We start from the raw sequence: 13705 nt of genomic DNA, 5'->3' as shown, positions 1-13705 counted from the left end.
TCCAGCCGTGAACCTCCAAAATCCACTGAGACACAGAAGGGTGGACTGAAGAAATTGAAGAACTAGCAAGCAGTGAAGTTCTATTTAGAGCAAAATGAAATGATAGAGCGGTATATTGCAGTCGACAGGCTGCTGGATCGGAAATTCATATGTCGATGCTAGATGCCTACGGTACGAGCAATTCAGAGGTCGATTTCCAGTTTACGAAACCAGGGGCAAATGGTAGGTTTCGACGAGGAGAATGAGGCGATTGTTGGTCTAGCAGTAAAAGTCAACACTGTCACTAACGTTGTTCTGCTTGCTTCCAAGGATGCAATTGTATTTTTCACCAGGTCTGCTTCGACCACTGCCTCGCTGGTCAAGTCAGCACTGGGTCTTCTGTGCACGTTTGTCAGAGTTTTCTTTAACAAGTACGCGTCTTCTCAATCAGCACAATTTCGTAATGAGAGAACAAGGCTCGAGCCATTGGGATTGCTTGTACTATCTATGATCATTATTATCTTGTTTGTGCGGGTTCTGCAGGAGGCTGTGAACCGGCTCATATGGGGCCTGCACGAGATTATGGAACTGAATGCGATGTGTATCGAAAAAATGACGCTGGCATTTACGGCAAAAATCGTTTTATTTTGCTGATGCCGAACATATCCAGCTCTTGCGGAAGACGCCCGAACGGACGTGGTTTTCAACTGATTTTCTATACTATTCCCTGCTTGGAGCTGTGGTGGAACACGGTTGGCTGACGCGCTCGGTGGACTTTCCTGCCTCTGTAGATGATTGTCCAATGGTGTCTGATAGCTTTGGATCATATCAATAACTTTACGGGAGCCACCGCACCAAAGGAAAATTATCGAGATATTCTGTATCTGGTTACCCGATTCAGCGACAACATTACTGAAATTAGAGAGTATTTTACGTACCAAGTCGGAGATCTGGTGACTGTCGAAGGCGATATCGTTATTGGTAGTACCTTGCTAACAATGCGCGACTGCCACGATCTGGCTGAATCGCTAGAATATGCGATCGAGACACTACCAACTGTGTAACGTGCATATATGCGTATTGATTGCCGTGTGTGAAATCTCAAAGGTCATTTGAAGTAAAACAAAAAAAGATTTCTAGAAAAATGCAACTTCTCGCATACGCGCGAATTGTTCTGTTGGATTCTTCTGTTTATCCAAAGCTTGGCAAAAACACGAAAAGGGCGTAGCGGTGTAAAAGCGAGACGGCTTGGAACGCGTCGTTTATCGGTTTAGGTGGTGCCCAGCAGAACCGCTGCGATTTTGTGTGGGTATGTTGAGTGGACAGTAATTGGGCTGTATATTGCAAAAATCCAGATCTGAGAGAACGACGATCCGTTGTTCTGCGAGTGCCCATTTTATTTCAACAGTGCAATTTTTTTTTAGGTCCGAATCTTGTATGCAGGTCGACGCAGAAATTCCGGCACAGTACATTGAAACCGGTGACACAGAGAAATCGAAGGAGAGTTTTTTGATTTGTAACAAAAATAACATTTCGGTGATGAGAACCAGCAGACTCGCGCTGTTGCTGATCCTGGCGCTCGGTGTCCTTGCCGACATCACCACCACCACCTCTTCCTCGTCATCCTCCACCACCACCGGCGTAGCAAATGCTGCAACAACCGCCACTATCGGAACCGATACTACACCAACAGAAAATGCAACAACGCCGACTGCAACTCCATCTACGACTTCTACTCCATCCTCCACCCCAACTGCAACCCCAGCAACCACTACTGATGTTACGCCGACGACTACGCCGACGGCAGCAACCACTCCGACCACATCTTCATCTGAGACCGTCACATCGACGACCGCACCAGCCACAGCCGAGGCAACCACCAGCGACACCGCAACGATCACGCCTACCACGTCCTTGACGTCTGAGACTGGAACAGACACCGAAAGCACGTCCACCACCAGCGTCTCACCAACCTTCGTCTGGGTCACTATCACCGAAAATAACTCGGTGGCTACCGTCTCTACAACCTACTCTCAGAAATTCTCATCCATGTTTTCCACCACCGCCACTCCGTCGCAGGGAGTTGTGGGACTCGGCTCGCTAACTTCAAAAGGCACTGTTGGCACCCTTCGCATGTACAGGACTGTCACAGTTTCCACTTCGTGAGCATATAATCGCATGGCATATGTGGCGCATTAAAAGGCATATAAGTATCTAAAAATAAATTCAAGACAGTATTTTTCTATGTCTGCACGAAATGTACCAAGCCAAGAGGAGGAGCCACAGGACCCAGCCCCCCAGTTCCATCTCATAGTCAGCAGCGACAACTCCGGCTCGTCGGTGCGTGACCACTTGGCAAATGAACGAGGTCTGCTAGCGTACATCAGAACCGCGCTGAACTATTTTACTGTCTCCATAAGTGCCATTCAGCTGTTTAAACGGTCAATCATCGAGCAGCTGATCTGTCCGACGCCCGACTATGGCCGACTTGCAAAAGACCAGAATTTCTACGAGACGCTTGTGAGACCTTGGACCGTGATTATGTCTTGCTTCGGGCTCATATTCGTTGTCACAAACGTCGGAAGGTTCGTGGTAAATTCTTACTCTTTGACCTATTACAACCGCTTTGGAATTGATGGCACCGTTATTCCCCTAGTCTTTTTCCTAATGATAGGTCTCGATGTTTACCTGATCTACAAAATAGCCTCGCTAGATTTTTCCGCTTAGCACTAATTTATTTTTTTTACATTTGACTGATGCCATACCCTGTTTTAAGTCCATCTGGTGCTGTGGCTAGAGACCATCTGTCCAATGAGCGCACCATGCTTGCATATTTGCGGACATCGATGAGCTTTCTGTCGCTCGGAGTCGGAGTGGTCCGCCTTGCCGAGTACGCAATTATCAACCCGTTAAAGCCTCTGAACCTTGAAAAGTACCCAGAAATGCTGCGCCACGACTACTATATAGCCACAACTTATGCAAAACCTCTGGGTGCTTTGAGCCTGGCGGCAGCTCTTTTGACGCTTGCCTTCGGCATGGCTCGATATTGCACCATGTTCAACCGGATTGTCAGGTCAGAGCGATTCCAAAACGGTGCCATACCAGCTTTTGCCATTTCTCTCTTTGTTCTACCGGTAAGTCTTATCGGCCGTGGCTGTGCAGATGTAATGCAGAATTTACTAACATCTTAGATTTTCTCCATCGTGATCATATTCGTTGCTAAATTATAGCCATGGTTCGCTTCTCGGACTTCCACTGGCTAAATAGAGCAACTGAGTTCGGGTCTTGTCTACTAGAAAACAAGGGCCAGGTCGCCCGCGACCATCTGGCCTCAGAGCGCACTTTCCTTGCTTGGCTCCGAACGTCGCTTACCTTCGCAAGTTTGGGGGTGTATGTCACACAGTTGCTGGCAATGGGAGCGGCCAAGAGCCCGGGCTCCTCTACTACAAGACTCGGAAAGGCTCTGGGGCTGTGTTTCATAGTTATGGCCATGGTTTCGGTGCTTATTGGGTGCGTGCGCTTTTTTATCGCCCAATCGATGCTTCGCAATGGAAAGTTCCCTGTCGCATACATTGAGCCGTACTTCGTATACGGCGTGACGTGTCTGCTGTCGGTCGCTTTGTTTGTAGCGCTAATGAGGTAGATGGAGTACTCTGGAAAATGTTATATATCACGTGATGTCGTAGAAGGGCTTTTCCACAAATTTTTTACTCTTTTTTCTAGAGGCGAACTGTTTTTTTAGTTAACCTAATTATTGCAAAATGGTAAGTAGGCACATCCTCTCGAGCAACTAACAGCGTCAGGGAAAAGTCCACGGATCGCTTGCACGTGCCGGTAAGGTTAAGTCTCAAACTCCAAAGGTCGAGAAGACCGAGAAGCCAAAGAAGCCAAAGGGAAGAGCATACAAGAGACTGCTGTACACCAAGAGATTTGTTAACGTTGCCAACACCCCAGGTGGAAAGAGAAGAATGAACCCAGGTCCATCCTCCAAATAAGCTCAGTGAGGTTCATAGCTATTGGTATTAATGAATTTGATACATATCTACAAGTATCCTAGCAGCCGGAGGCAGTAATCAACGAGAATGCCTAGCCAGAAGGCGTGGCCAGTTTTGATGTTCTCTCGGAACCAGAAGCCGCAGCTTTTTGGGTCGTCCAGATTCACCAGCTGAATCATTCTCAAGAGGCGGTATGCGCCGTACGCTGCTCCGAAATAAAACCCAGGGCCCATTCCGGCAAGGAATCCGCTCAACGTGTAGCATCCCATCTGGGCGGCGGTCAGGCCGCGGAAAACGGTCTTTGACTTGTCGCCCCATGCCAGTGCCGTGGACTTGATGCCGGCCTCAGCGTCAAATTTTTTGTCCTGGTGCGCGTAGATGGTGTCGTAGTGCATACACCAGAAGAAGCCACTCAAGTAGAGAGGGATCATCACGGGCCAGTTCCACACTCCCATGGCAGGGAAGCCAAGAAGCGCTCCCCAATTGAAACACAGACTAAGTACGACTTGCGGGTAGTAGGTGAACCGCTTGAACAGCGGGTACGTGCCCACAAGGGCCAATGACGAGGCTCCGAGCAGGAAACAGTCTAACGGCAGTTGAAGCAACACCAGGAGCCCCACACCCAGCTGCGCACCCAAGAACACCAACGCCTGCTTCACGTTGACGCGTCCCGACGTAATTGGCCGTTCCATCGTTCTGGCGACCTTGTTGTCGAGGTTTCTATCGAGCAGGTCGTTAACGGTGCAACCTGCTCCACGCATCACGAAAGCCCCAACACCAAAGACCGACATCATATAAAGTGTGGATGTCAAGGGCGCCGACGACATGTACGCAGCCATGGTGATTGCCCACAGGCAGGGGCTCAGGAGTAGCTTGGTGCCAATAGGCTTTTCGATCCGCATCAGTTCCATGTACGGGATAAGCTTTGGAGGAAACTTAGCCAGGTATCCTAGCCCGGCAAGACGTTCCTCTTTGGCTTTTCTAAGATCTTCCGCAAGGAACGTCGACTGAAAACGAACAAACGGAGCGAGCCTGCCGGCACGCAAGCAGAGGGCAGGTCTCAATAACCGGGCGCTGGGTATAAACAACTGCATTAGAGAAAAATTATTCGGGCAGTGCGACAAGAAGAGCTGGCTGGGAATAAATAGCAAGTTGTTTCTGATATGGCTCACTGTCGAGCAATCAGGCGTAGCCAACCAGACAAAGCGGTGATCACAGTATCCCTACTCAAAGCAGTTGTACTACGTCGTCGGGCAGTTCTGAGGATCACGGCCTGGACTCTGACTCGTTTAACCCGCACACGACCAAGCTAGAATTTGAAAAACCAAACAAAAAAATATATCAATTATATATAATGGACCAACAGATTTTGCAGGCTGTGGACATCGCATCGAGCGCCACGGCGGACGTCCAGCTGAAGCAGCAGGCGCTAGAGTTTATCACGCAGATCAAAGACTCTTCGGACGGATGGCAGCGCTGTGTGAATCTTTTGAGCTCCAATGCTCAACTTTCGCCCAACGTCAAGTTTTTCGTTTTCCAGGTACTCGATGCTAGACTCCCGTTCATGGACAACTCGCAAAAGCTGGCCGTCAAGGACTATCTGTTTAATTATCTGAAGGATTTGCTCGACAAGAACTCGGTGGAGCCCGTTTTTCTGAGAAATGCCCTCTCCAAAACCTTTGGCCTACTTTTTGTCCATGCCACGCTTTCCTGCTACCAGACGCTCATCAAGGATCTTCTCGCGCCAGTCCAAGCTGGAGGGACTTTTAATGAGCTAGCGACAGACTACTATTTACGAACTCTGCTGGTGATCCACCAAGAGATCGGAGATCAAATGATCGCTCGCGAGCCGGAACATCATGAGAGAAACAATTTGTTAAAGGACGCAATCAGAGCCAATGACATGACACTGATGACCGAGTCATGGAAAAACATACTAAAACACTTCTCAAATACAAACACAGCATTGAAGAGAGACATTCTGAACAACACCATTCAATGCATTGGTGAATATGTCTCTTGGATCGAGATCAATCTTATTCTCGACGAAGAGTACTTAGGATTGCTGTACCAATTCCTGACCAGTCCCGACGACCAACAGAAAATCACGACTGCGGGGTGCTTCAATGAGATCTTGCACAAAAAGATGGCGCCAATCAAGAAGCTGGAGCTCATCAATTTTCTGAATCTGACCAGCATTCTGAATCAAATGGACCTCAAATCCAAAGAAGCAGATTTTGACGTGAACGTGGCGTTTTCCAAGCTGGTCGAGAACTTGGGGTCAGAGCTGGTCAACGTGCTCGACACCAGCTCCAACGAGGAACTGGCAAACACAGAGTTCAAAAACTTAACCATCAACAAAATAATCGATGTTCTCCCGCTCGTTTTTGAATACCTTGATAACGACTACGACGATGTCGCGCTGGAGGTTTTCCCCTTTATCGGCAATTTCTTGCTTTTCCTGAAAAAGAACATCACTAACGAACAAGTTGACTTCTCATACCTATCGAGCAATGAAATTCTCACAACACTGCTGAAAAAAATCATTATGAGGAAGAAGTTCGACGAGGAAGACGATGGCTCTGAGGAAGAGTCGATCGAGCAATTCCAAGAAGTGAGAAGCAAGCTGAACTCCTTCCACGATTCCATTGTCATCCTCAACGAAACACTAGCATTAGACGTCATGATTAACTGCATTAATGAGTCGCTTTTCAGCTCTAACTCCGACTGGCGCACCATCGAACTTGGAATGTATGAATTGAGTCACTTTAGCGAAATTCTGCGAAACAATGTCATGAATCTGCCTAAGACCATGATCAACAATTCTCGGCCATATTTTGTCTTTAACGAAATGCTCTGTAAGGTGATTGATGGCTCAACTACATTTCTAGTCAATCATTCGCTGATCCAGTTGTTATTTTTCGAGCTTGTTCTGAAGCACTATACTTTCTTCACAAATAATAATATTCAGGTCGATGGAGTCAACAAAGACGACATTTTGCTGAAAGTGCTCAAAATTTTTGTCTCCAATTTCGGAGTGTTCAGCGAAAACGACAAAGTGAAGTACCGCTCATGGTATTTGTTCTATAGATTCATCAAACTCACGAAACCACCCATTGACGACTTCATTCTCGAAGAGCTGATAAAAAGCCTGCTTCCACTTTTGAGCTTTGACTTCGAGGTCACTAGCCAGGCGAAACTCTCGGAGGACATTGATCTGAGTCTCATTGAGACAGACGGTAGCTTTGATCACCAACTCTACTTGTTTGAGTCAATTGGTCTGCTGCTCTCGCTGATCAGAAAATCTCACAAACGTGTCTCCATGTTTGAATCTGTGCTTCAGCCGTTATTTTCCAATTTAGAAAAATGCATCAATAACATGTCGCAACTGAACCTCAACCTGGTTGTCCTAGTGCACCACTCACTTGTATCTGTCGGTACTATTTTGAAAGGCTTTGAAAGTTTAAATGTCGTCGAGTTTGACGAAAGATTTATTGCACTTTTACAGCAGATCTCCCAGGTGGTGCTCATTACTTTGGAAAATTTCCTTGCATTCAACATAGTTAGAGAGGCATCCGAATTCTGTGTTGTGAGACTCTTTATTCTTTTCATTAAAACTCCATCTGAGGCTCTAGAGCAATTGCTTTCCAAGTTTATCTCTGTTATAATGATCAATTTCGACAAGCTCAAATTACAGGAGATCAACAACTTCTTAAACTTTATAGGCCAGATCATGCATCATTGTGGCAGGTCACAAGAGATATACATTATGTTGAACTCGCTGCTCACGCCGCTGGTCGCTAAGGTCATTTCCCGTATAGAAACGGACTCATCTGCCGCACAAGACGATTTCATGAAGAGAGACATTTTAGACACGCAAAAATGTTTTATCTCGCTGCTTGTCTCGATGAACAGTGACCATGTGAGCTCTTTGTGGCTGACAAACGAAAACAAAGGTACTCTAGTTAACATCATCAATCTGATGTTTAATTACATCTACAACTACCAAAACAACGATCTTTCGTTGGTGAAGGTGGCTATCACATGCATCAACTCGCTAATTCAAGGCGTTGGGCTCGGGAAAGTTGTGGACCCAGAGGATGTGTTCAAAAACGACAACAACGTATTTGAGGAAGCCAAGCAACTGCTAGTGACAAACGCACTGCTATTGGCCTGCGAAATGAGTTTCAAAATGAAAAGAGAGCTTCTGAACGATGCCCAGTACCGCAATAGTATTCTTCTGGAGGTCATTCGCACTATGAAGGCTGTCTGCTACGCCGGTTGCGAGGTCCCTGATCTACAAGCAACCAAGAAAAATAAAGCGATCAAATTCAACGAGGAGATGGTGGACCAGCTACGTGCCTTGCTGATCTCCAATATGGGATTTCCCGTCGATCTTGCGCAGGATTTTGTTGAGAAGCTTGTCCAGTTCAGTGACAGACACTTCCTCAAATATTTGATCCAGTTGATCGAGAAGATGTAAATGTATATAACACCGCCGCTGTGGCTAGTAAAACAATATGTGGCGCCAAAAAGTTAGATAAGGATATATGTGGGGGCTACAATAAAAGTGTGCAAAAAAAAGTTGCCCAGAAAGCAGCCCGCAAACAAATAAGCTAAAAGATCTATATTGATATGAACCAGCTCGAGCAAGTAGAGCAGGCAGTTCCGGGGCCATCGTCCCATCCGCCTCAACCTACAGCGCCGGGACCTCAGATAAGAGCTGGTGCCAAAAGAGCGAATAGTGTTTCGTATGAGGATAAAGAGAAATTTCGGTCTCGGATTAACAGCCTGTTCAAAGGGAGTTACCAGGAGGGCGACGAATATTTCAAAAAGAGCCGTTCAAACTCATTGTATACACCGATGAGACCAGCCGACCTGGGATCTATATTTGAGCCGGACTCTCTTTATTTTGTCAACCACCGTTCGCTCAAAACTGCGAAGGCTTGCATCCTTGTTAGTACAGACGAACTTTGCCAATTTCTAGTCAGACATTATACAGCAGAGCTTCCAGAGACAGAAAGGATGTTTCCATGGCTACATGGGGTTCACAAGAATAACACAGTTCAGCTTAGATTTCTCTCAAGTTTAACGAACCAGCTTGACTCTGATCTACAGATAGGAGTCCCTTCTAATGTTCGCAGCCTCATGCCAGTGCGTTCTGTATGTGCCGGCACTGACGGCAACCGCTGTGATGATATAATCGCCGAAACAACGGGACAAATCAAAGGAACCGTTTCGCCGCATGACATACTGGTTTCGGTGTTCAGTGTTCGCAATGTGGAGTTTTATTTGCTATCCATCCTGCCGGAAGAGATACTGAGTTCGTTTCCGATAGATATGCTGGTGAAAGATTGTGTAAGCACCCAACTCTTGCCGCTGTTCAAAAATATGGATCCACAGGTTGGCGTTTCCCTCCGAAACTTCCATATTCAAGTTTCCAAAATGAGCAATATATCAGATTTGGTCGTCTACTGCTTCAATGATGATCACGAGCGCTCGGTCCGTCTGCCCAAGAAAGAAGACAGTTGGAATAGCAAATGCAAGTGCGCGTCCCTGGCCAGACTACTGCATATTGCCCAGCTGATGTATACCACAGATCACCCTGAGCTGGCTCAACAAGATCAAAAGAAGCTCTACAACACTTTTGTTCTCGACGACGTCAAACTTAATGTGCTGGAAGCTTCGAATCTTTTGTCGATACCCTTGTTAAAGCCTGACGCGTCTTCGAAAGCAACTGGTGATCTTTGCTCTGACTACGATATCGAGGTGTTCAACAACTGGGACTCGAATTATCTTTACCGTGAAAAGCTCGAGATTTCAAAGATGTCCTCAGCAACGGAGGTAATCGACAATGTTTGGTTTGGAAACACTACCGATTTCGAATGTCTCCATATACAATTGAACTCGGGTAAAAAGCCAGTTTCTGTTGATTTGAAATCACGGGATTTCCCATTGCACTGCGATCCTACTAATACTGTCGTCATCTTGAAGAAAGAGGACCTTGCTCAGAGGCCAATCAAGGAGGTGGACGCCAAGCTGATAACATTTCCAAGAGCGCATTGGAAGTTATTTGTGCATTGCATTGATGGTGCCAAGTTTCCAACTCCAATGGATTTGCGAACAGTTATCTCTAGCATTGGTTATCTTCAGCAGATATACCTTGAATTTCCTCCATCAGGTTCTGTGGAGATCGCTGATTTATCGGAGGAGGATATTCTATGCATTGTCAATGTGTGCAAACTGCTTTGCTTCCAATGCACAAAAGAATTTCCAGGTCTTCTATACTGCTCTGACGGCTACACAGAGACCTCGCTACTCGGGCTTTGCTTCATCATGTACTCTCAAAAGATCGGAATCGATGAGGCAATAATTCGTCTACACATGCAGTATGGTCGGCCTTTCTTCATATTCAAGTCAGATTATCTGCTGCTACAAAAGTTGGAACCAATGATACTGAAGTTTGCGCAGCTCAAGGGTGATAAACTAACTCTTGAGGATGATAAAAGCATTGTGAAATCATATTTGTTGGCTCCTAAACACGTCAGGCACAAATCGACGCTGGATATGTCTTTCAACTCTGTATTGAACACATCTACAGGTCAGCACGTTATACATCTTCGCGAGCAACAGAAAGGACGCGCTAAGGATCTTGATTCTGACTCAGATTCCACATCTAGTTTGTCTTCTGCTGGTACCGATTCAGAAGTGGCGGGTGTATGTGAGTCAGTTGCAGGGTCTATACCTTCACGGGTACTTCCTCATCTTTATTTGGGCTCATTGAGTCACGCGTCCAGCCTTCGGCTGTTGAAGGAACTGGGAATCAACTATGTTGTGAGCGTTGGAGAGCATGTTCCTTGGCTCGACGATTTAGAGTACGCTACAGGCACTACCGAGAGCGGGTGTGAGATTTTCAAGATATGCTCAGACCAAAGAGTCGAAGGAAGTGATTGTGGTGTTGAAGAAGTGATGCGGATTAATAACATCAATGACGATGGCATTGGCACTTTGACGACCACGATCAATGATGCTCTTGAATTCATTGACAAGTGCTATGAGAGCAACGGAAAGGTTCTAGTCCATTGTCAGGTTGGCGTCTCTCGCTCGGCCACTGTTTGTATCGCAGAGGTGATGAGGAGATTGAATGTGAGTCTTCCGCGGGCATATCTTTATGTGCGTGTGCGCAGACTGAACGTGATAATCCAGCCCAATTTGAAGCTGATGTATGAACTGTTCAAATGGGAAGAACTCTTTATGCGGTCGAAGCTCAAGAAACGGCAATTCAGCGTTTCTTCGCAATCTTCTAACGGCCAATCTAACAACTCCACGTTCTCCACGAATAACAGCGACAGATCCTCGTTTTCGAATAGTGTGGGGTCGGTGAGTTCCACCTTTATTTCATCTTCTGCACGAGATAGGCCTCGATTCTCCCTAACGGGCTACGAAAGAGCTATATCCGAAGAGGCTGACGAGTTTGACATCCGGCACCTCGACCTTGGGCCAGAGGATGTTATTAGCAACACTCCTGGCTTTATACGTGAGGTGGACTGGTACATTCTTTGCAGAGAGATATTTAATTTGAACCGGGCTTACATCAAGCCTGGTAAATAGTCGTCGTATATACGAGTCGATCGTCGACAATATAATTTTCGGCAAGTAAAAATACTGCGACTTTTTTATTCCTTACCATGAGATCCACCAGCATCTTGTATTTCCAAGGGACGCAGTCGGCTTTGCTGCGTCGCCCATGGAAGACGTACAGGGATGGTACGCTTTTTTACGGCTACTCGAAAACAGGAAACAAGAGAGTTCCTCTGACCACAAAGCAAGGTAACAAAAACTTCTACAAGGGAACCAGGTCATCGGGAATTGGACGTCTGAACAAGTGGGGAACGTACAGCATTGACTACCAGCGTGTCCGTACTTTTGTGGCACCATCTAATCTTGCCGACTTCAGTTTGAAGCCCCTGGTGTCTTCGAATGCAGTGATTCCAAAGAACACATTTGATGGCTACGCGAGCGTTACAGATGGAAAGTTTTTGTTCGACAAAGTGAAGGAGTATATTGAGACCGGTGAGGTGAAACATCCGCGCACAGAGGATTATATCGAGAGAGCGTAAATGTATATAGATAAAGAGGATTAATTGATCATAAGGACATCTTCTGGTTTGTCCTCGTCTTTCTTGAGCACGAAAGGTAGCGTCTGCTGCTTTGGTTGGGCTGGCTGCGGTGTCGAGACTCCGGAGTCGTCGTCTATGGTGTCGTCTTCGTTCGACTTTGGCTCCAGCACTACTTTATTTTCCTTCACAAGCTGCTGTAGAGGAACAGTCTTCGGCACCAGGTCCTTCATGAAAAGTAGGCTGTCGTTGTTGTGGACCACCTCGTAAAAGTCGGAGTATGCGATTTTCTTGCGTTTCTGTGATTTGGCATGGAATGAGGCCTGTTCTGCAAGGTTCATGATGAAAAGCTCTGTGGCAGCTCCGAGTAGATGGTTGGCCGATTCCGTTGATGACACATGCTCAGGGTCAAGCTTGACTAGTTTCTTGATCCTCGAAATAGGTAGGCTCAACGAGTTTTCGGACGGTTCTTCCTCCATTGCGACGCGAAATTGAATTTAAAAAAATTCAGCTTCCATCTTCGCGATACCATGTCAGACCAAAAGGAGAGAATGCCTTGGGTCGAGAAATAGTAAGTCAGCCGGCAACGCGCTTTCGCCCACTAACTGCTAGTCGGCCCAAAACCCTGGACGAAATTACCTCGCAAACTCACGCTGTCCAAGTCCTCAAGAGGAACTTGCAAACAGCCAATCTTCCTCACATGCTGTTCTACGGTCCCCCAGGGACTGGAAAAACGTCGACGATTTTGGCAATGGCCAAGGAGCTTTACGGCCCACACCTTTTCAGGAGCAGAGTGCTCGAGCTGAACGCTTCTGACGAACGTGGGATATCCATTGTCAGAGACAAAATCAAGAACTTTGCGAGATTGTCGATCTCCAACCCCTCTAAGGAGGACCTAGAGAAGTACCCGTGCCCGCCATATAAATTGCTGATTCTTGACGAGGCCGACTCGATGACTTCTGACGCGCAAAGTGCGCTCAGAAGAACCATGGAGACATACTCAGGAATCACACGTTTTTGCCTCATTTGCAACTACATCACCCGTATAATAGACCCGCTTGCCTCGCGGTGCTCCAAGTTTAGATTTAAGATGCTGGACGAGGAAAGCTCCATCAAAAGATTGCAATATATTTGCAATGAAGAAAACGTGCTTGCTAGCACTCCTATGCTAAAGGAAATTTTGAGGATCAGTGACGGGGACCTGAGAAAGGCCATCAATTTCCTCCAAAGTGTCCACAAGATGCTGATTCCTGCCGAGGACGAAATGGCGGACGACGTCACGGAAGACCAGATCAGGGACGTTTTCGGCTACCTGCCGAAAGATCAGCTCATGGAACTGATCAGACTCGCAGAGAAGAAAGACACGGACCGCATATTTGAGTTTGTTACTGACTACATCTCGAAAGAAGGGTACAATGCCACTTTGATAATCAGCTCTCTGCATGATGTGCTGCTTCTGGGCGACGACAGCGGTATCTCGCTGAGCCTGGACGGAAGACAGAAGAACAGCATCTCAAGGATCCTCTTTGAGACAGACGCCAAACTCAGTCACGGATGTGATGAGACACTGTTAATTCTCGATTGTGTACTACGAATCTCTACAGTTTTGTGAAG

General features: G+C 46.7%; 10 protein-coding genes across 10 annotated transcripts; 8 read left to right on the top strand and 2 right to left on the bottom strand.

Moving 5' to 3' along the window:
* Window positions 1-162: 162 nt before the first annotated feature.
* On the top strand, window positions 163-1043 carry KL911_001607 (uncharacterized protein; the record flags this gene model as incomplete). The annotated part of the gene is made up of 2 exons (XM_043196584.1): window positions 163-618; window positions 771-1043. 2 exons carry the CDS (start codon window positions 163-165, stop codon window positions 1041-1043), a joined length of 729 nt encoding a protein of 242 aa, XP_043055368.1.
* A 373-nt stretch (window positions 1044-1416) lies between these two features.
* KL911_001606 (uncharacterized protein) lies at window positions 1417-2145 on the top strand (the record flags this gene model as incomplete). Its single annotated transcript, XM_043196583.1, has 1 exon — window positions 1417-2145. The coding sequence occupies one exon, from the start codon at window positions 1417-1419 to the stop codon at window positions 2143-2145; it is 729 nt and encodes a 242-aa protein (XP_043055367.1).
* Window positions 2146-2223: 78 nt separating this feature from the next.
* On the top strand, window positions 2224-3170 carry KL911_001605 (uncharacterized protein; the record flags this gene model as incomplete). The annotated part of the gene is made up of 2 exons (XM_043196582.1): window positions 2224-2564; window positions 2777-3170. The coding sequence occupies 2 exons, from the start codon at window positions 2224-2226 to the stop codon at window positions 3168-3170; spliced, it is 735 nt and encodes a 244-aa protein (XP_043055366.1).
* A 41-nt stretch (window positions 3171-3211) lies between these two features.
* KL911_001604 (uncharacterized protein) lies at window positions 3212-3974 on the top strand (the record flags this gene model as incomplete). The annotated part of the gene is made up of 2 exons (XM_043196581.1): window positions 3212-3493; window positions 3819-3974. The coding sequence occupies 2 exons, from the start codon at window positions 3212-3214 to the stop codon at window positions 3972-3974; spliced, it is 438 nt and encodes a 145-aa protein (XP_043055365.1).
* Window positions 3975-4021: 47 nt separating this feature from the next.
* KL911_001603 (uncharacterized protein) lies at window positions 4022-5068 on the bottom strand (the record flags this gene model as incomplete). Its single annotated transcript, XM_043196580.1, has 1 exon — window positions 4022-5068. The coding sequence occupies one exon, from the start codon at window positions 5066-5068 to the stop codon at window positions 4022-4024; it is 1047 nt and encodes a 348-aa protein (XP_043055364.1).
* A 260-nt stretch (window positions 5069-5328) lies between these two features.
* Window positions 5329-8457, top strand: KL911_001602 (uncharacterized protein; the record flags this gene model as incomplete). The annotated part of the gene is made up of 1 exon (XM_043196579.1): window positions 5329-8457. The coding sequence occupies one exon, from the start codon at window positions 5329-5331 to the stop codon at window positions 8455-8457; it is 3129 nt and encodes a 1042-aa protein (XP_043055363.1).
* A 152-nt stretch (window positions 8458-8609) lies between these two features.
* Window positions 8610-11585, top strand: KL911_001601 (uncharacterized protein; the record flags this gene model as incomplete). The annotated part of the gene is made up of 1 exon (XM_043196578.1): window positions 8610-11585. The coding sequence occupies one exon, from the start codon at window positions 8610-8612 to the stop codon at window positions 11583-11585; it is 2976 nt and encodes a 991-aa protein (XP_043055362.1).
* Window positions 11586-11662: 77 nt separating this feature from the next.
* KL911_001600 (uncharacterized protein) lies at window positions 11663-12094 on the top strand (the record flags this gene model as incomplete). The annotated part of the gene is made up of 1 exon (XM_043196577.1): window positions 11663-12094. One exon carries the CDS (start codon window positions 11663-11665, stop codon window positions 12092-12094), a length of 432 nt encoding a protein of 143 aa, XP_043055361.1.
* Window positions 12095-12114: 20 nt separating this feature from the next.
* On the bottom strand, window positions 12115-12570 carry KL911_001599 (uncharacterized protein; the record flags this gene model as incomplete). Its single annotated transcript, XM_043196574.1, has 1 exon — window positions 12115-12570. One exon carries the CDS (start codon window positions 12568-12570, stop codon window positions 12115-12117), a length of 456 nt encoding a protein of 151 aa, XP_043055360.1.
* A 221-nt stretch (window positions 12571-12791) lies between these two features.
* KL911_001598 (uncharacterized protein) lies at window positions 12792-13703 on the top strand (the record flags this gene model as incomplete). Its single annotated transcript, XM_043196573.1, has 1 exon — window positions 12792-13703. The coding sequence occupies one exon, from the start codon at window positions 12792-12794 to the stop codon at window positions 13701-13703; it is 912 nt and encodes a 303-aa protein (XP_043055359.1).
* Between the last annotated feature and the right edge of the window lie 2 nt (window positions 13704-13705).

The sequence above is a fragment of the Ogataea haglerorum genome, assembly GCF_019207285.1.
Source record: "Ogataea haglerorum isolate 81-453-3 chromosome Unknown 81-453-3_NODE_4_length_651989_cov_98.092404, whole genome shotgun sequence".
Lineage (NCBI taxonomy): Eukaryota > Fungi > Ascomycota > Pichiomycetes > Pichiales > Pichiaceae > Ogataea > Ogataea haglerorum.
This window is presented reverse-complemented; position numbering and strand designations above follow the sequence as displayed.